Source organism: Salmo trutta, chromosome 12 (assembly GCF_901001165.1).
Source record: "Salmo trutta chromosome 12, fSalTru1.1, whole genome shotgun sequence".
Lineage (NCBI taxonomy): Eukaryota > Metazoa > Chordata > Actinopteri > Salmoniformes > Salmonidae > Salmo > Salmo trutta.
In genome coordinates this window covers 59837547-59860303 of record NC_042968.1, presented here as the reverse complement: position 1 = coordinate 59860303, position 22757 = coordinate 59837547, and the positions used below count along the sequence as shown (strand labels likewise).

Sequence of the window (22757 nt, the reverse complement as noted above, 5' to 3'; positions counted from 1 at the left end):
TTCAGCACTTTTGAAATGTACAGCAACAGAATTCAGAACATGGGCCGTTCTTTTTTTTCACACTGTTTGCAAACTGATGTGTGATACGTATTAATGCCAAAATAACATGCAAAACAGGAAAGTCCCCCCTGTTTTAAGATAAAAATAAAAACTTCCAGCTCAGAGTAGATTTTAGGATGATGTTAAGATGCTGCCCAGACAAACTTATGTTACTGAGCCAGGAGTAAAATCAACTCATTAAAATGTCTGTCCTTTATCTAGGAGATAAAAGCTCATATTTAACGCTATTTTTTGTTGTTGCCACAAAACTACCTCTATACCTCCATTAATTTGTATAGGTTACCTTTAGCCGAGTCCCATGACTCTTGTGGGGTACTGTAGTAGAGCATATTAGTTTGTAGCCCAAACGGTTTGGACGCTACAGACAAAAGTTGGCACATCAGCATTATCGACTTCAACCGTTCAGATGCTGCAGAAGTTTAGTGAGAGGACCAATTTTCGGGATGTTTCCTGGTCTGACAAACAGCACTGTAGCTCTTTCCCCTATAGATGTGGAAGGTCAACATAGGCAGATTTGGTGAATTGAGACACAGCCAATGTCACGGCAGTCTGAAGAATGGGACCAAAGCGCAGCATGTGTATCGTTCCACATTTTATTATAACTGTGAAACTATGCAAGACATAAAAATAAACTAATGAACAAAACAACAAACCGTGACAAAACGTTGCAACATACACTTACTCAAAATAATCTCCCACAAAACCTAGTGGGAAAACCAACAACTTAAATATGATCCCCAATTAGAGACAACGATGACCAGCTGCCTCTAATTGGAGATCATTCCAAAAAACAACAACATAGTAATACAGAAACTAGACAAAACCCCCAACATAGAAAAAGAAACTAGAACCAACATAGAAATAAATCAACTAGACAAAACCCCCTGTCACGCCCTGACCTACTCTACCATAGAAAATAAAAGCTTTCTATGGTCAGAACGTGACAGCCAATGCAAAAAAACAGATAGTTTAAACTGACAGACTTTGAAGGGGATATTTTAATTTTGTTACTTAGATTGACTCACTGGTCAATGCTTTGTGGATTCCGGGCCCTGACTACACCATGACTAACCCTTGACAGATCAATGGCAGGTTCATGACCGGTCTGCTTAAACTTAATCTGAATGGTGTTTTATTTGCCTACAGTGTGATTTTGATGTGATGCATAGGAACAGTTCAGTCTTGTAAAAATGTGAACTGGTGAATTTTCTGACAACCAAAGTACTACAGTACGCCTACTACATTTCATAACACTTTTGGTAACTTAAAAGTGTTTAGAAAAGAGTTAGGGAAGCAGGATTGTAGGATTTGTTGTAGCTCAGGGATGCCCAGCATAGTATTGAACATACCACACAGTAAATTAAGTCAAGACAGATTTTCAGTTTTTAAAATAGAAGTAATGGGACGCTGTCTGCGCTCTTTTTTGGTTCGGATTCTTCCATATTCTCAACAGTCTTTGAAATGCATAATACTGTATCTTTAAGTAGTCTGTAGCTATGTGTTATGCCGGTCCCTTCTTTCAGGGAACTGAGATTGTTTTCAGCCCATGAAATACTCATATCCTGTTCCCACAGGTGTCCCCTTTACACTTCCTTTCAGAGGCTGCTGTTACTCCTAGTGTTGCTGTGTCTCTCCCCCTCCTGCTCTGGGAGGACCTGGGCTCAGAGGAAACTACCCTGTGATGTCATCTCTCTCAACCATTCACTGGCCTTCAACTGCTCGCACAGGAAGCTACTCCAGGTACCCCACGATATCAGCTGGAACGCCACAGAGCTCGACCTGTCCTCCAACCAAATCAAGATAGTCTCCAGCTCCTCGTTCTGGAACCTCCATAATCTGACTCTGCTAGACCTTAGCTATAACTTCAACCCCCAGGAACATCCATTGAAGATAGAGGACCAAACATTCTCCATGCTGGATCAGCTTGAGGCACTGCTCCTTGACGGTAATGGCCTTTGCACAGTGCCGAGGGGCCTTCCGTCTGGGTTGCAGATTCTGTTTCTGAGGTACAATGACATCAGGACTGTAACACCGGAAAACTTCAGGGATATTCCACGAATTAAAGTCATCCGTTTAAGTGACAACTGCCAAGGGAGTGTCTGTAATGGGACCCTGGATATTGCAAACCACACTTTCTCCAGCCTCACTAACCTGACAAACCTGACACTGTCTTTTAACAGACTGAAATCCATCCCTCATTTCCTCCCCCCATCCCTCCAGCTGCTCAAACTCGAACGGAACCTAATCACCCACATTCACCAGCATGACCTGAGTGCACTCACTAATCTGAGAGCTCTAGACTTTTCGGGTAACTGTCCTGTGTGTTCTAACGCACCGTTCCTCTGCTTTCCCTGTAATACACCCAACGGAGCACTACAAATCCACCCAGATGCCTTCAGGAAGCTCTCCCAGCTGCAGGAGCTTAGGCTATCAGGAAACTCGCTAGAGCACCTACAAACAACCTGGTTTGAGAACCTCACCAACTTACGCTACCTGTACCTCTCATTTAATCGTCTGATTGGGGAGATAGCCAATGGGGACTTCCTCTCTGTGCTACCTTTCGTAGAAGTGATGGACTTGTCTTACAATAATGCTGGACAAAATTCCCACAACTTGAGCCTCTCAAAGAATTTTTCCAAACTGGCATCTCTGAAGACATTGCACCTAGAAAACTATGTTTTTTCAGCTCTTCACAAAAATCACTTGGAACCACTTTACAGTTTAGCTAATCTGTCTGTCCTCAATTTGGCAACCAACTTCATCTATTGGACAGACCTTTCACTTTTTGAAAAGTTCCACAATTTATCCAGTGTTGGCCTCTCAGAGAACAGTCTGACTTTCCTGTCCAAGAGGGCAGATGCCTGGTCTGTGAATGGGTATGGCTGGGGCTATGAGCCAGATATAGACAGGTATGAGCCTTTGATACACAAGGATGAATTCTACCGTCGCCATTTGCCTAACATTAAACCAGAGTGTCTTGCGTACGGTCCAGTGCTCGACCTCAGCAAAAACAATATCTTCCACATAAACCCTGATATGCTGCAGGGCCTGAACAACACAGCTTGTCTCAACCTGTCATCTAACTTCATTGGAGACATGTTCAACGGCAGTGAGTTTGTACATTTCTCCAAGCTGAAGTACTTGGATCTATCCCAGAATAAAGTCTACCTGCGCTTTGAGCATGCATTCAGTGAACTGACAGCACTGGAGGTGTTGGACTTGAGTTATAATAAGCATTACTTTCTGGTGGCAGGGCTAAACCACAGTTTAGCATTCCTAGAATACCTGGGTTCTCTGAAGGTTCTGAACTTGAGCTGGAATGAGATCAGCACCCTCACTGATAAAGCCATGTCAAGCAACTCCCTGCAAGAATTGAACTTCCAGGGCAACCGCCTGGACATCATGTGGAACAAGGGTCTGGACTTTAATCATCTTTTCAGAGAACTTAATAACCTGACGTCCCTGGATCTGTCATACAACCAGCTCCACCACATCCCATCTGAGGTATACGACAACTTCCCCAAGACCCTGAGACACTTGACTCTGAGTAAAAACGGACTTGAGGACTTTAACTGGACGAGGCTCACACAACTGCCACATCTGGAGGAGCTGGACTTGAGTAAGAACAAACTGGAGCAGGTGGCCTTAACCTTCTCCACTCTTAACAGTTCACTGAGGCTGCTGGACCTGAGCCATAACAGGATTTCCCAGCTAGTGCCTGGTTTCCTCAGGGGCGCCAGGAGCCTGTATGTGCTGGACCTCAGCTTCAACCTGCTGGAGCTCATCAACCAGACAACGTTTGAATCTGGAGCTGAGAACAACCTCCAGCAGCTGTCACTACAGGGGAACCCGCTCCACTGCACCTGTGACTTGCTGGAGTTCCACATGTGGATGAGGAGCAATGAGGTGGAGCTCCCTCTGCTGGCCATCGAGGTGACGTGCGACATGCCCATGGAGAGGAGGGGCAGGTCTGTGCTGAGTTACGACATAGAGGAATGCGTGAAGGATGACAACGCAATGGCCTTCTGCATCCTCACGTTGTTAGTCGTCGTTCACGTTCTGTTGGTATCTCTCACAGCACACCTCTTTTACTGGGACCTGTCCTATATTCTTGACTACTGTTTGGCCAAGCTGAAGCACCAATGTCTCTTACATGACACAGACTGTGTCTACGATGCCTTCGTCATGTATGACACCACAGACCCGCTGGCCTCTGATTGGGTGTTGAACCACCTTAGGGTGGAACTAGAGGAGCGCGGAGAGAGGGTTCGCCCACTCTGCCTGGAGGAGCGTGATTGGATGCCAGGGATGTCTATCATGGATAACCTTTCCAATAGTGTGCGGCAGAGCAGGAAAACTGTGTTCGTGCTGACAGAGGGCTTCCTGTCGCGTGGTGTGGTTAAAATGGCCGCCCTGCTGGTGCAGCAGCGACTGGTGGAGGAGGGTGTGGATGCCATGGTGTTGCTGCTGCTGCAGCCCCAGGTTCTGCGACGCTCACGCATCCTCCACCTGCGCAGACGGCTCTGCAGGCGCAGTGTTCTGGAGTGGCCAGCAACTGCCGGTCCGGCTGCCCAGCGCTGGTTCTGGCACCACCTGAAGAGAGCCATACGGAAAGATCAGCGAGCCACACACGCATCACTACACGGCACATACTTCACTGGGCGGTGAACTCAAGGTCATGAAAAGAACTGACCAAAAACAGGAAACTGACCAAAAACATGGTTGAGTTTACTTCAGCTTAAAGGTCTCCAATTCCTACTCTGCAGTGTTCTAGAATCAGTTCCTAGAGACATGACTGTGTAGTTCCCCCTCACACACACGCACACGCACACGCACACACAATGTAGCCTATTGTAGCGGCTGCATGGTTTTCTGTACAATCCATAATAGAATATTAGGCCTTAATTTCTGTTTTTCCTGTGAAGGATTATATTATCAATGGTCACATTAGCTTCTCTGTGAAAATGCCTGCCTCATCTACAGTACAATATAGTAAATCATGTTTACTGTTGATGTACATGACCTCATCTATACCTGGTAAGAAAACAGTATTATGATCATATTTTGGCTACATTCAGATGTTTTTGACCAGGTGTAAACCAGTCTACCGATACTTTAAGAAATGTAGTTACAATAGTTTCCTATGGGAGGACAATCTTACTGATCTCAACCACTGGGTGGCAGAGTAACTCCTGATTCATGTGTTCAGGGCTGGCATGATGTATATATACACTACTAGTTCCATATCAGTAGCTTCTCCTACAGTATCATCTGACTCTGGAAGACAGTGTTCTCCATCCCTGGTCCTAGGGACCCACAGGGTGTGCAGGCTTTAGCGATTCATACTTTACAAAGTGTATTAATATCATAATTATTTTTTTATCACCAAAAGATCTGTGCCATTCACTTTGAACTGGACTGTTTTTACAATTGCGGTCCTGAGAAGATCCGCTTGTTTTGAGAGCTGCATGTAGCCACGTGTGCTCATTTGTTTATATCCTTTGCTAGTTAGTGAGTTATTAAACCAGTTATAGATCATTTGTTGTCATCAATGGGGGAGTGATTATTTCCTACAAGATCACAAAACGTGTACATTTCTAGACATCTTTAAAAAGCGAGTTGGGTAAAGAGCTTTTTTGTTGACTTAAGGACAGGCTTGAATAACCTAAGTAGCCAATAGGCAGAGGGTAGCATAATTTGTCTGATTCTCTGTAATAATGATATGGGAATAATAATATAATTTATTTTGTAAAGTGGTTTCTTGCATCAAACAACACAACAACATTTTCTGTCACCTCCTTGTATGAAGGATAGAAAATGTGTCTGGACCAAAGAAACAGAAGTTCTACAAGAAGACTCACTGCTCTCTGTACGTTAAAACAAACCTGCAGAAATGCAGACTAGGGCCAAGATGGCGCCGGTAGACATGGCAGCTCTGCTTCTAGCTCCTAAGCAACTTTACAGTATTTTTTGTATATTTTTTTTGTGTTATACAAGCATTTCGCTACACCCGCAATAACATCTGCTAAATATGTGTATGCGACCAATATTTTGGGGATTTGATTTGACAAGCATACAGTACATATGTACATGCTCTTTGATATAAATACATACTCTTCGTTATACACATACAGTACATACATTTGTATATATCTCTGTAGAAACCTTTATTAAAAACTTTCTTATTATAACTGGCAACTTAGTCCTGGAGGCTAGTGTGTCCCTGTGTTGGTCTTGTACAGGTATCCAGGTATCTAGTCGGAGGAAAGCACACAAGTCTCCAGAAGGGAGTCTTTCTATTTTAAAAATCCAGACTGGGTTATGTTATACCATTACCTAGTATATGTCTATGGCCACTGACAGTACCTTGTGTCAATTTAGAATGGTTGACTAAATCAGTCAGTGGTTCCCAATGCTCTCCTCAGGGACCCCCAGCTGTTCCAGAGGTAATTCACTTGATTCAATTTGCCAATCAACAAAAAAACACTGTGGAATTTTAACAATATAATATGGCTGACAAGAATTTTTAAAAACCCTGAGAAATGTTCTTTATAGAACCATTCTCCATAAAGGTTATATAAAGAACAATAAAAAAAGGGTTCTATATAACCCCAAAAAAGGTTGTAACCATAGCGGAACCCTTTTTGGTGCTATATAGAACCTTTTTTAATGGTTCTTTATACAATAGAACCATAGGAAATGTTTCTTTATAGCACCATGCAGGTTCCATTTAGAACCTTATGAGCATGGTTCTTTATTGAACCTTCAAAAAAGGGTTCTATGTAGCACCAAAAAGGGTTCCACTGTGGTTACAACCCAAAGAACCCCTATCTGGTACTATTTACAACACATTTTGTTGTGTGTATAACTATGTTTCCATTCAATTGGCAACATATTTTCATTTGAATATAAAAAAAGACACAGCGTTGTACGAGATCTTCAGTTTCTTGGCAATTTCTCGCATGGAATAGCCTTCATTTCTCAGAACAAGAAAAGACTGACGAGTTTCAGAAGAAAGTTATTTGTTTCTGGTCATTTTGAGCCTGTAATCGAACCCACAAATGCTGATGCTCCAGATACACAACTAGTCTAAAGAAGGCCAGTTTTTATTGCTTCTTTAATCAGAACAACCGTTTTCAGCTGTGCTAACATACTTGCAAAAGGGTTTGGTTTTCTAATGATCAATTGGCCTTTTAAAATGATAAACTTGGATTAGCTAACACAACGTGCCATTGGAAAACAGTACTGATGGTTGCTTATAATGGGCCTCTGTACGCCTATGTAGATATTCCATAAAAAATCTGCCGTTTCCAGCTACAATAGTCATTTACAACATTAACAATGTCTACACTGTATTTCTGATCAATTTCTAAGTGACCCTGAACTTTTGAATGGTAGTGTACATATGAGATGAGTAATGTAATATATGTAAACATTATTAAAGTGCCATTATTTAAAGTGACTAGTGATCCGTTTATTAAAGTACCCAATGATTTGAGTCTGTATGTAGGCAGCAGCCTCTCTGAGTTAGTGATTGCTGTTTAACAGTCTGATGGCCTTGAGATAGAAGCAGTTTTTCAGTTTCTCGGTCCCAGCTTTGATGCACCTGTACTGACCTCGCCTTCTGGATGATAGCGGGGTGAACAGGCAGTGGCTCGGGTGGTTGTTGTCTTTGATGGTCTTCCTGTGACATCGGGGGCTGTCGGTGTCCTGGAGGGCAGGTAGTTTGAAATAATACCAATAGGTCCAATTTAAATGACAAATGCGCATGGTCATTTGTTATAGGCTATGGCTACTTCGGGAATATGAATCCATCATCCATGGCCAGGAGAAGTGAGGAATCTATTCTGCAATGGTTATGAAAATATGTATTATGTGTATAAATGCAATATTGTCTACTTGAGAAGTGTGAGATTACAGTATTCAGACGTAAGCTATAGAGGTAACCTCCAACCGTCTGCTCCACTGTTAATTAACTGCGCTCCAGATCGGATGGTATAGAGCAAAATACTTGAAATAGCTTATCATTTGCTACTGTGAAGTGGGTCAAATTAAACGAGTGATGGGACCTCATGAGTATGAAACCATCACAGAAAAGGTGAGTAATTTATTATTGCAATATCATGGAAATGAAATAAATAATAGCCTAGGAAATAGATGCCTATTTCTAATTTTAAATGCTAAGATAAACAAAATAAATGTTCTCTCTTCTCACTAACGGCAAATGATTACATCTTGAGATTGAATAAGCGTGTCCATCATATCACAAATTTGCACAAAATACAAATCTACTTGCCTGCTAGCAATGCAATACTTAGTTCAACCACTAGAAACTGTCTACACATGGTTTAATTATTCTGGAAGGTGAGAACAGTTTTGCTAAATGCCCACTTTTGTGTGAAAACTGTTTTGGGGTCTATTTTGCATATACGCACGGTTTATAAATGAGGCCCATTAACTTTTTGTCAGTGAAAACTGATGGAAATTGTATGGTTATGGATGTGTCATTTCTGCTGACCGTCAACATACTGTAGGCCTCCCTTTGAGAAAGCATGGGGAATCACGGATACGGATCAAATCACTGATACGGATCAAATTATCACGAAAGAGGCTTCATGCAGAGCTTTTATATTTATGCATACCAGTATGAGTGTAAAATGTCTATATTCCCCGTACTTTTCTAGTCTGACATGCTTTGTGGATATGGCCCCAGTTCTCAATATACAATAATAGCCTACCGTGGTCATTGTTCAAGTCAGAGAACATAAATTGACATCGAAATGCCATTCAATTCATGAATTAAAAGTATTTGAAGGCAAACAGCTGTTAAGTGTAAAGCATAAGAAATACACACATTCAGAAAAATCTATTTTCATGTCTGATTCTTTAATCTAAGTGTAATTGTCCTTACCAGTGTTGTTCCTCCATAATGATGTCAGACTAGTAATGGATAGATGAGCCTCCTCTGTTTAATATAGCACAGTAAGAGGAAGCTGTCTAACTGTGATGAACTTCCACATTGAGAAAATACTTTTGTCTGTCTTGGAAATGGTTTCTTATGGGGAATGTCAAAAATACTAAACGTTACAAATTGTTCCCCTGTTCGGGTCAACTAAGACCAGGAAGAACTCTTCACCCTATTAGATGACCTGACCATGACAAACTCCGGTTTACAGTATAATAGTTTGTATCAGGGGTCGCCAACCTTTCGTAGCATGAGAGCGACTTAAAGAAAAAAATGAAACCCAGGTCCTTAGTGTACAAGAGAAAGTAGTGCATTATGTTTTCTGTCATTATACCTGGTAAAATAATGGTTAACAAACAACTCCAAGGGGGGCCCTATAAAATCTGTGACCCCCCCCAAAAAAGTGTTTTATATTTCCCCAAATTAGGTTCTCAGTTTTATTTTTCACAATTGTTCATAGAGCAACAACGAAATTGTATATTCTGAGTTAATGTCAATGCTTAAATCACATCAGAATACTTTTTTGGGGGGTCTGGAAGAAAACAAAGAAATGTAGATTTTGGAGTGTAATTGCGCATCTGGCCCTTTTAATTTGGCTTCTAGCTAGTGAGGAATGTGCCTTCTAACGTGCCGGTGTAGCAATGGTTCTGTACTGCTGCTGCTCATTTCATGGCAAAGTTTGCAAATAACAAATAATAGAAATACTTATATACTTCTGCCACATAAGCCTACTTTGCAGTTAACATTTAACTGAGAAGGATTTGGGGAATGTATTTCTGTCAACCCACAAGATGGTTATGACATCACGAAGTAATAAACAAATGCGCGCACCACACAGACAGACAGACGGCAATATTGCTGGAAATTAATTGGCAGATATTTTGTGTTAGGTTTGCCTTTTAAGCCAACAGTGGCTACAGCGGTGGGATTATGTCAATGTTGCGTTGATTAGATAGCAGTTGGGAGCTTGCGGTGTCTGATACATGTGAGATTTGTTTATGACAGTTTGCGGTGGAACATATGAAAACATCAGAATTGTTTGGCGAGCTACTCATAGATGGGCTGTCGCAATCGACCTGTTAGAGACCCCTGGTTTATATCATATCATTTGACTAGTTCATATATCAACTATGATGAAATATTGTTGGCGGGATGTTGTTCTTTTCACAAGCAGATGGCACTAAGGGACCATGGTATCGTCATATTCGGTTGGAAGGTTGAAATAGCCAGCAGGCCTTTTTATCAAAAACAATTTTTGGACCAAATGTCAAAGGGTAATGTGGAACAGCGGTCATTATGGTATGAAAACAGCAGGAGACCAGGGTTAGCCTGGAATGTAGCCTGGTCCCAGATCTGTTTGTAACGAGTGCGCTGAGAGTCGGGAAGCCAGTACAGGGAGTGAGTGTTTAAAAAAAAAAAAAAAAAAAAAAAACGAAACACAAACACACCGACATGAAACACAGTCAAGGAGGTGATGGAGTCCAGGTGAGTGTCATGAGGTGCAGGTGCGCAAGACGATGGTGACAGGTGTGTGGGATAATCAGCAGCCTGATGACCTAGAGGCCAGAGAGGGAGTATACGTGACACTGTTTGTGTTGTTGCCTACTCCATTGTCATTTTCAATGTTTGGCATTCCGTAATGAGTATTTGGTTGAGATGTTGATCAATGAGACTGCAACTTATATTCACTCACTGAGAAAGCCAAAAGTTTGTTGAATTTCCAATTGTGTTATCACTATGCTTTCAACCATCTAAAAGCACAACCAAATTCCAATGGAAAACAATGTCTGATTTTGGTTTAGTTGTCACACAAATGTCTATCACTGCTTTCAACCATTTTAAAGCACAGCAAAGTTCAAATGGGAGTACAATGTCAGATATTTTGTTTATACAACAGAATGTGTTATCAGTGTTTCATCTAATAGCAGAACCAAATGACCTGTATTTCCTTTTAGATTACATTAAATAGAAGTGCAAGTGATCAATACCGTTTGAGATGTTGCACAAATTATTAAGATCTCCACAGACCTGCGACAACCTACACATGCTATCTTGAACATGCACGCTTTATATGGTTACATAAGAAGACATTTATAGTTAGAGTAACCTTAATGTGGCCATGGATGTTTTACACATTTTAAGGTTGAATGTTACATTAGTTTGTAAGATAGCCTTAACTTTTGTCTATTTATTGTATTACAAAAGCAATATTGAATTGACCTCGGACAGCATTTTACCTGGGAAGCCCAATTCCCCATTCAAACTGTTTCTAAATACACAATTAAATTAAAACACAGACTACCCCTTGCTAATCAGGACACTCTTGGGAATGTTGTGGTGGACTGTCAACACAATTGATTCACAGTGTTACGAACCGGCTCAGAGTTCGCAACAAAAGGGAGACAACGTGGAGACAAGGAGTATCAAAATATATATTTATTAAATAAAGTAACTAAGTAATTAACAATGGTGTGTGTAATCAGTAATCAGTAGTGTAAGTGAGTGTTTTGCATACCTGAATGTAATAATGCAGGGTGTTGAAAGGTGCCAAAGCAAATAACCAAAAAGCCACAAAACTACACAACCAAAATCAACAAAGTGTCTGCGTGGAGAGTCTCCCCAATGACTGTGGAAGAGTTGTCTTTATCCTGGGACACACCCGAGCCCAGGTGCTTCCCATTTAGCTGACGACCCTTCCAACTCCGCCCACCGGCATCCTAATAAGGAAACAAGAACAGAGAGAATACGGCAGACAGAGTGGGAGGGTCGTCACACACCCCCCCATAAAACCGGGGACCAACAAGGGCCCCGGAACAACGTACCAGCCTCTGCGTCCCAAATTGACACAGGCCTCCGCGTCCCAAACCGACACAGGCCTCTGCGTCCCAAATTTACGAGAGGTTACATGTTCACCTTCCACTTGCCCCAGCCAACCTCCTTCTCCCCAGACCTCAGCAACCTTTGTGTACAGGAAGCAACATTTAAGAGGAAAGGAGAACACAAGACCAGGAGGGAACAGACAGGAAAGTTAGAACATGACAAAACCAAACAATGGTCAGTCACATAACACTCAGGAACAGGGCGCACAAGAGACCACATCAGCTACAAACGCAAACAACATCTCCCAACTGTTCAGTCACAACTCAACGGTTGTCATTTCCCAATGATTCATAGTCACTCCAACAATTCATAGTCACTCCAACAATTCATAGTCACTCCAACAATTCATAGTCACTCCAACAATTCATAGTCACTCCAACAATTCATAGTCACTCCAACGATTCATAGACACTAAACTCATAACCGAATACGAGTACAGACCAGAGGGTGTAATAAAGGCAAAAATGTCATGTGCCCTACTCGTCAGTGGCACCTGCCAATAGCACAATAACAGGTCAAATTTGCTCACAAACTTAGCTGCGCCGACTTGATCAACGCAGTCCTCCATCTGAGGAAGAGGAAATTAATCCGGCTTAGTGACTCCGTTTACCTTACGGTGGTCCGTTCCATCCGGTTTACTGACCAAGATACAGGGAGAAGCCCAACTGGAGAAAGAAGGCTCTGCTATCTTACTCTCCAGCATGTACCTGACCTCAGCATCCAGACAACGCAGTTTCTTTACAGAGACTCTATAGAACCGCTGACGAATGGGGTCAGCATCTCCAATGTCAATATCATGCTCTATCAAGTTTGTACGTGTAGGTGTCACAGAAAACAAACCTGGAATTTTCCGAATCAGACCAACCAGCTCTTCCCGCCCATCAACAGAATCAGACCAACCAGCTCTTTCCGCCCATCAACAGGTAGCTGAGTAAAAGGGCCATAATATCCAGTGTCTCAGAATTTTTCAATCTACCCTGCAGTATGCAATCATCGGGACCAGGAACATTTTTTTCCTCATGCACAGACCTAGCATTAAAAGAACCAAGGGAAGTAACGTTATCAGCCAAACGAACAGGTTTACCATCCTCTGTAGACACCCACTTTCTCATCAGAACATCCTCTTGGAGAAAATAACCATGTGCGACATCTCCCAACTGTTCCACAGGCACAATTTGGTCACGCAACTCTTCTAATGTGGGGTCAGTCCGTGGCGCATTGTTTAGATCGGAGCGGAGTACAGACAACGGAATAACAGGGAAAACAGTGAGAGACTTCTTTGTGGTATTCTCATTTACCGGAGCAGGGACCAGGTCACCATGGCTCATAGACCGCGTCACTGCACCCGCAGAGAACACCGCTGGGAACCTCTGCGCACTCTCATCAGGAATCCCTACAATTGACGGTTTAGTGGAAACCACTAGAGATGGAAACACGACAGGCCACACACACTCACCAGCCAAGTTATTCCCAAGGATAACGTCGATACCCTCAATAGGCAACGAAGGACGCACCCCCACAACAACCTCACCTTTCACCAGTCCACAATCCAATATCAGTTTATGCAATGGAACTGACAGATTGTTCAAACCTATTCCCCTAATTAGAACACTATTCCCAGAATCAGTCTCAGCAGAGAAGGGTAACACAGATTCCAACACAAACGATTCCGAGGCACCTGTGTCTCGTAGGATCTTCACTGGCACTAGGTTCTTACTTCCTAACATAGACACAAAACCCTCCGTAACGAAAGGTAAATAGCCTGGGTCAATATGAACTTTCACATGCCCCTGGGCCTGAGACAATGTTTCAGGAGTAAACTGATGTGGAACAGACGCAGCTAACGCCGTAGGCCTAGATTTAACGTTAGCACACGTACTGAATTTACCCCTAGACCTGAGAACCGGACATTCGTTTTTCCAATGACCTGAGCCTTGACAGTAGTGACACTCTTGACCAAAGTTAGTTTTACCACGGGAGTCAGGCTCAACCCTAGTTGAATAAAACTCTCCCCGTGAACCAGAGTATCTCTGTGAGCGAGGCCCAAATCTCTCCGAACGCCCCCACTCACTCCAAGTACGGGGTTCTACAAAAACACTTTTGTGAGTCAAAACATATTCGTCTGCCAAAACCGCAGCTTCAGCGACAGTCTTTACTTTTCATTCGTTAATATACGTCGCTATATGATCAGGGATTGTGTCCTTAAATTGCTCTAGCATAATCAGATCACACAGCCCTTGAAAAGTCATAACCGCAGAGGCGGAACACCAGCGATTAAACTGTGAAGATAATTTTCGCGCAAACTCAACATGAGTCTGCTTATCATCCCTTTCTAAAGTTCTAAATCGTTGGCGGTAAGCCTCAGGAACCAATTCGTAAATCTGTAACACCGCCGTTTTAACCTTATCATAACTGACACTGTCGGCTACACTAAGAGCTGAATATGCTTCCTGCGCTTTACCAGTCAGCACACACTGCAACATTAAAGTTCGGTCAGAACCAGGCCAACTCCTAGCGTCAGCAACACGCTCAAACAACGAAAAGAATGTCTCAGGGTCCCTTTCATTAAACTGAGGCAACAACCGTAAATTCCCAACAATGTCAAATGTGTCCGGGGCACGACCAAAAGAGGAACGATTCCTAAGTAAATCTGCGTCACCTTCCCAGAGCAAACTCTCTCCTGAGAGCTTTCCTTCCCTAACCAACTCTAGTCGCTCTTGTTGCAGCTTGATTTTAGCACTCTCCATATCCTGTTTAAATTCCAATTCCTTCTCATATTTTACACGATCGTGCTCTAGCTTCTCACGATCATGCTCTAGCTGTAACAGAAGCAGCTCTTTCTGCTGTTCAAAAAGAAGACTACTAGGACTAACCGATGGAGTGGTAATTGTGACATATCGGGGTGACGGCGAGTCCTCAGCAGAGGCTGCCCCAGTGGTGACGTCAAGAATACCACTCTCCATCAGATTGGCCTTCAATATTAACCTAATAGAATTTTTTAGACGTTTATCACTAATTTCAACCTTGTAGTGTTCAGCAACCTTCAACAGCTGTTCTTTAGTACATAAGTCTAACAGTTCCTCTGATGGAAAGCGAATGAACTCGTCTACATTAGACGCCATAGTCAGAGAGAGAAAAAAAAATTCTCACTCAACCCCTCTGAGCACACCAGACCACAACAAGAGAAATAACAAATCACACTGGCACCACAGAAAGAGAGATGAGATATGGAGCTTCCACAAAACCTACAATAACTCAACCCTAGTCTTCATGCAGATTTGCGGTGGGTAATTATGCACTGTAGCCCGCTGGCGAGGAAGTAACCCCCCAGCACGCTGGTAGATTCCACCAAGCCACGGATGTGCTCCCGAGACAACTGCTCAGTCCACAGACACCACACAAAAATAACAAACATTAACAATGCCCAACATATTCCAAAAATGAAACACGTCGCTAAGCCTATCACGGGAAAAAGGCTATAGCTCCGGGTAGTAAGTTTCACTACCCTATCCAAATCTCCCACCAAGGTACACAGCTGATTGTCTCTCACCTCCTCAGACCAACATCCCAACAGCGAGTAGAACAAGCGTTTTCAGGCTAGGCAGGACCTGGAAACTAACCAATGTATTCTTTCCAACACAACACACAAACCAAACAAACAAACGCAACCAGTACTGAGCACCAAACTCAAACTAACAAACAAAGCACCTCAATTTAACATACCTCCACGTTTTCTCCCAAACACAAGTTCAAGATCCCGGATGAGCTCCCACTTGTTACGAACCGGCTCAGAGTTTGCAACAAAAGGGAGACAACGTGGAGACAAGGAGTAACAAAAATATATATTTATTAAATAAAGTAACTAAGTAATTAACAATGGCATGTGTAATCAGTAATCAGTAGTGTAAGTGAGTGTTTTGCATACCTGAATGTAATAATGCAGGGTGTTGAAAGGTGCCAAAGCAAATAACCAAAAAGCCACAAAACTACACAACCAAAAATCAACAAAGTGTCTGCGTGGAGAGAGTCTCCCCAATGACTGTGGAAGAGTTGTCTTTATCCTGGGACACACCCGAGCCCAGGTGTTTCCCATCTAGCTGACGACCCTTCCAACTCCGCCCACTGGCATCCTAATGAGGAACAAGAGCAAAGAGAGAAAATACAGCAGACAGAGTGGGAGGGTCGTCACAGAGATGTTGTTTCCTACATTCACCACCTGGGGGTGGCCCGTCAGGACCCAATTGCACAGGGCGGGGTTGAGACCCAGGGCCTCAAGCTTAATGATGAGCTTGGAGGGTACTATGGTGTTGAATGCTGAGCTATAGTCAATGAACAGCATTCTTACATAGGTATTCCTCTTGTCCAGGTGGAATAGGGCAGTGTGATGGCGATTGCATCGTCTGCGGACCTGTTGGGGCGGTATGCAAACTGAAGTGGGTCTAGGGTGGCAGGTAAGGTAGAGGTGATATGATCCTTCTCTCAAAGCACTTCATGATGACAGAAGTGAAAGCTATGGGGCGATAGTCATTTAGTTCAGTTATCTTTGCCTTCTTGGGTACAGGAACAATGGTGGCCATCTTGAAGCATGTAGGGATAGCAGACTGGGATAGAGAGCGATTGAATATATCCATAAACACACCAGCTGGTCTGCGCATGCTCTGAGGCTAGGGATTCCGTCTGGGCCAGCAGCCTTGCGAGGGTTAACACCTGTTAATGTGTTACTTACGTTGGCCACGGAAAAGGTGAGGGGGGCCCGCAGTCCTTGGTAGCGGGCTGTGTCCGTGACACTGTATTATCCTCAAAGCGGGCAAATAAGGTGTTTAGTTTGTCTGGAAGCAAGACGTCGGTGTCCATGACGTGGCTGGTTTTCTTTTTGTAGTCCGTAATTGCCTGTAGACTCTGCCACATAGGCCTCATGTCTGAGCCATTGAATTGCGACTCCACTTTGTCCCTATACCGACATTTCACTTGTTTGATTGCCTTGCGGAGGGAATAACTACAATGTTTATATTTGGCCATATTCCCAGTCATCTTTCCATGGTTAAATGCAGTGGTTCGCACTTTCAGTTTTGCGCGAATGCCGCCATCTATCCACGGTTTCTGGTTAGGGTAGGTTTTAATAGTCACTGTGGGTACAACATCTCCAATGCACTTTCTTATAAACTCACTCACTGAGTCAGCGTATAAATCAATGTTATTCTCTGAGGCTGCCAGAACATTTCCCAGTCCGCGTGATCAAAACAATCTTGATGCGCGGATTCCGATTGGTCAGACCAGTGTTGAATGGTTCTAGTCATGGGTACATCCTGTTTGAGTTTCTGCCTATAGGACGGTAGAAGCAAAATGGAATCGTGGTCAGATTTGCCGAAGAGAGGGCAGGAAAGGGCCTTATATGCATCGTGGAAGTTAGAGTAGCAGTGGTCCAGTGTATTGCCCACCTGAGTGCTGCAATCAATATGCTGATAGAATTTAGGTAGCCTTGTTCTCAAATTTGCTTTGTTAAAATCCCCAGCTACAATAAATGCAGCCTCAGGATATATGGTTTTCAGTTTACATAGAGTCCAGTGAAGTTCCTTGAGGGCCGTCGTGGTATCTGCTTGAGTGGGGATACACACAGCTGTGACAATAACTGACGAGAATTCTTTTGGGAGATAATATGGTCTGCATTTGATTGTAATGAATTCTAGATCAGGTGAACAGAAGGACTTGAGTTCCTGTATGTTGTTATGATTACACCATGAGTCGTTAATCATGAAGCATACACCCCCGTCCCTCTTCTTCCCAGAGAGGTTTATTTATGTCGGCGTGACGCATGAAGAAACCCAGTGGCTGACTCCGACAACATATCCCGAGAGAGCCATGTTTCCGTGAAACAGAGAATGTTACAACCTCTGATGTCTCTCTGGAAGTCAAGCCTTGCCCTAATTTCATCCACCTTGTTGTCTAGAGACTGGACATTGGCGAGTAATATTAATATACTCGTAAGCGGTGGGTGGTGTGCACGCCTTCGAAGTCTGACCAGGAGGCCGCTCCGTCTACCTCTTCTGTGGCGACTTTTTTTGGGTCGGCCTCTGGGATTGGATCCAATGTCCTGGGTGGTGGTCAGAACAAAGGATCCACTTCGGGAAAGTTGTATTCCTGGTCGTAATGTTGGTAAGTTGATGTCGCTCTTATATCCAATAGTTATTCCCTGCTGTATGTAATAACACTGTAATAACACATTTCTGGGCTAACAATGTAAGAAATAATACATTAAAAAAAAACTAAATACTGCAGTTTCCTAAGGACTGTAAGCGAGGCAACCATCTCTGTCGGTCGCCATCTTGCAATACTTGCGCATAAAGGCGTTTCCATCGCCATTTCTTCAATAATTAACTTTACCGACACAAAAAGATCCCACCATGTCAAAAGAACACATGATCTCTCTGCATTTATAAAATTGTACCGAAACAACCTGTTTCCATCACAGCTGTCGTGATGACTTTACTCGCATAACAACTGTAGATGTAAACGTGGTTTATGAAGCAGAGCGAGCAGCTCACCCAGAGCCATATATTTAGATTATGGCTCTGCGCACGTAGCGCTACCCCATAGCGGGAAATCTTCCCACGATCCTTCCGCCTCTGAGCACACCCACAGTAAGACTCTCTATACAAATGATTTTTGCTCCAGTTACATGGTCTTTATATACTGTATCAGGCAGACCATACAGAATTCCTTCAGCATCAAGCATTAACAGTCACAGCGGTACAACAATCATTTATGAACATGGTCTATGCAGACAGAGACAGAAAATAAAACAGTACAAATGTATTTTACAATAACCAAGATTATCAGAGGATGATCTCATGATTTTGGCTTCAGCCGACCCAGAGCTCATGTTGTAAACCTGCGGCTGTTGTTCTTCTAATGATTTCTTATTTAAACAAAGAATATACTTTTCCAGATGTGCGTCTCTGTCCTCTTCATTTCAACAGGTACTTTTTGTGGACAGCACCAACGTGCAGTGACCTCACTCTATGGTAAACCTGTGGTCATAAACCTTTCACGAACGTGTTCTCAGATAAGAGCACACTGTCAGTTCACATTCAAACCCTGATCAGCCAATGAATGTTTATAAACACACACATCACAGGTAAAATCCTGATCAGGTAAATCACATGAGAACCAGGAAGAAACCTTTGATGAAGTTGATGTTAAAGAAAAACACTATTCTTGGGATAAATGCAAATACACTATCAACAAGCCTTTGTACTGACTTCACGATGCGACACACACTCATGCAACACACACAATGAATATGCACTCCACATATCACATACATAAATGCACTTTCTCAGGTTCAGATTCATGCAAGACAATGACATTGTAAAATAATCTTTAGCATTCTAAGCTAGAATGCATTGACTTCCTAGATTATTCTGCTAGCAGTCCAAGTTCAGTCAAATCAAATCAAATTTTATTTGTCACATGCGCCGAATACAACAAGTGTAGACTTTACCATGAAATGCTTACTTACAAGCCCTTAACCAACAGTGCAGTTCAAGAAGAATAAAATATTTACCAAGTAGACTAAAATAAAAAGTAATAATAAAAGTAACACAATAAGAATAACGAGACTATATACAGGGGGCACCGGTACTGAGTCAGTGTGCAGGGGTGCAAGCTAGTTGAGGTAATCTGTACATGTAGGTGGGGGCGAAGTGGCTATGCATTGGTAACAAACAAACAGCGAGTGTACAAAAGGGGGGGGGGGGTCAATGTACATTTTCCAGTGGAGATTTTATGAATTGTTCAGCAGTCTTATGGCTTGGGGGTAGAAGCTGTTGAAGAGCCTTTTGGTCCTAGATTTGGTGCTCCAGTACCGCTTGCGGTAGCAGAGAAAACGAGTCTATAATTTGGGTGGTTGGAGTCTCTGACAATTTTATGGGCTTTCCTCTGACACCGCCTATTATATATAGGTCCTGGATGGCAGGAAGCATGGCCCCAGTGATGTATTGGGCAGTTCGCACTATCCTCTGTAGCGCCTTATGGTCAGATGCCGGTCAGGATGCTCTCGATGGTGCAGCCGTAGAACCTTTTGAGGTTCTGGGGACCCATGCCAAATCTTTTCAGTCTCCTGAGGGGGAAAAGTTTTGTCGTGCCCTCTTCACGACTGTCTTGGTATGGTTGGACATGATAGTTCGTTGGTGATGTGGACACCAAGGAACTTGAAACTCTCGACCCGCTCCACTACAGCCCCGTGGATGTTAATGTGGGCCTGTTCGGCCCGCCTTTTCCTGTAGTCCATGATCAGCTCCTTTGTCTTGCTCACATTGAGGGAGACATTGTTGTCCTGGCACCACACTGCTAGCTCTCTGACCTCCTCCCAATAGGACGTCTCATCGTTGTCGGTGATCAGACCTACCACTGTTGTGTCGTCAGCAAACTTAATGATGGGGTTGGAGTCATGTTTGGCCACACAGTCGTGGAAGAACAGGGAATACAGGAGGGGACTAAGTACACACCCCTGAGGGGCCCCAGTGTTAAAGATCAGCGCTGCATACGTGTTGTTGCCTACTCTTACCACCTGGGGGCGGCCTGTCAGGAGGTCCAGGATCCAGTTGCAGAGGGAGGTGTTTGGTGTTTAGTCCCAGAGTCCTTAGCTTAGTAATGAGCTTCGTGGGCACTATGGGTCTGTGGTGTCCAGGAGGATGCTGTTGATGTGAGCTGTGACCAGCCTTTCAAAGCACTTCATGGATACCAACGTGCCATGGGGCGGTAATCATTTAGGCAGGTTACCTTCGCTTCCCTGGGCACAGGGACTATGGTGGTTTGCTTGAAACATGTAGGTATTACAGACTCGGTCAGGGAGAGGTTGAAAATGTCAGTGAAGACACATGCATGCTTTGAGTACACGTCCTGGTAATCCGTCTGGCCCAGCGGATTTGTGAATGTTGACATGTTTAAAGGTTTTGTTCACATCGGCTACCGGACAGCTGGTGCTCTCGTGCATGCTTCAGTGTTGCTTTCCTCGAGGCAAGCATAAAAAAGGCATTTAGCTCATCTGGTAGGCTCGCGTCACCGGGCAGCTCGCGTCTGGGTTTCCCTTTGTAGTCCGTAATAGTTTTCAAGCCCTGCCACATCTGACGAGCGTCTGATCCGGTGTAGTAGGATTCAATCTTAATCCTGTATTGATGCTTTGCTTGTTTGATAGTTCGTCTGAGGGCATAGCAGGATTTCTTATAAGCGTCCGGATTAGTCTCCCGCTCCTTGAAAGCGGCAGCTCTAGCCTTTAGCTCGATGCGGATGTTGCCTGTAATCCATGGCTACTGGTTGGGATATGTACGTACAGTCATCGATGCACTTATTGATGAAGCCGATGACTGAGGTGGTGTATTCCTCAATGCCAATGGATGAATCCTGGAACATATTCCAGTCTGTGCTAGGAAAACAGTCCTACAGTGTAGCATCAGCGTCATCTGACCACTTCCGTGTTGAGCGAGTCACTGGTACTTCCTGCTTTAGTTTTTGATTGTAAGCAGGAATCAGGAGGATAGAATTATGGTCAGATTTGCCAAATGGAGGGCGGGGGACAGCTTTGTATGCATCTCTGTGTGGAGTAAAGGTGGTCGAGGATTTTTTTCCCCCTTGTTACACATGTGACATGCTGATAAAAATTTGGTAAAACTGATTTGTTTGCCTGCATTAAAGTCCCCGGCCACTAGGAGCGCCGCTTCTGGGTGAGCATTTTCTTCTTTGCTTATGGCCTTACAGAGTTGGTTGAGAGCGGTCTTAGTGCCAGGTTCATTTTGTGGTGGTAAATAGACGGCTACGAATAATACAGATGAGGACTCTCTTGGTAGATAGTGCGGTCTACAGCTTATTATAAGGTACTCTACCTCAGGCGAGCAATACCTCAAGACTTCTTTAATATTAAACATCGCGCACCAGCTGTTATTGACAAAAAGACACACACCCCCACCCCTCGTTTTACCAGAGGTAGCGTCTATGTTCTGCCGGTGCATGTAAAATCCTGCTAGCTCTACATTGTCCGTATCTTTGTTCAGTCGCGTCTCTGTGAAACATAAGATATTACAGTTTTTAATGTCCCGTTGGTAGGATAATCTTTATCGTAGGTCGTCAATTTTATTGTCCAATGATTGCACGTTAGCGAGAAGAATGGAAGGCAGTGGGAGTTTACTCGCTCGCCTCCGGATTTTCAGAATGCCGGATCTGAGGCCCCTTTTCCGGCGTCTTTTTTTTCACGCAAAAGGCTTGGATCTGGGCCTGTTCCAGTGAAAGCAAGATATCGTTCTCGTTGGACTTGTTAAAGGAAGAAGTTTCTTCCAGTCTGTGGTGAGTAATCGCTGTTCTGATGTTCAGAAGTTATTTTTGGACATAAGAGACGGTAGCAGCAACATTAGGGACACAATAAGTAATACATTTAAGTTACACAAAAAGCCAAAAAAATAACAAAATAGCACAATTGGTTGGGAGAATGTAAAACGTCAGCCATGTTCTTCGGGGTATTCAATGGCAGATACTCATATAAAAAATGTGTCTGGACCAAAGAAACAGAAGAGTTCTACAAGAAGACTCACTGTTCTCTGTACGTTAAAACAAACCTGCAGAAATTCAGACTAGGGCCAAGATGGCGCCAATAGACATGGCAGCTCTGCTTCTAACTCCTAAGCAACTTTGCAGTATTTTTTTGTGCTATACAAGCATTTCGATACTCGCAAAAACAGCTGCTAAATATGTGTATGTGATCAATATTTTTTTGATTTGATTTGACAAAAATACACAGTACATACGCATATGCTCTTTGATATAAATACATACTCTTCGTTATACACATACAGTACATATA

At 43.3% G+C, this 22757-nt stretch overlaps 1 protein-coding gene across 1 annotated transcript in view; it reads left to right on the top strand.

The window, feature by feature from the left end:
- LOC115202582 (toll-like receptor 8) overlaps positions 1–6258 on the top strand; it is a 32040-nt gene extending 25782 nt beyond the window's left edge. The window contains exon 2 of the mRNA XM_029766692.1: positions 1635–6258. Within this exon, the coding sequence (XP_029622552.1) occupies positions 1635–4728 (3094 nt within the window). The 3' untranslated portion in view covers positions 4729–6258. The remainder of the gene's footprint in view (positions 1–1634) is intronic.
- Positions 6259–22757: the final 16499 nt, after the last annotated feature.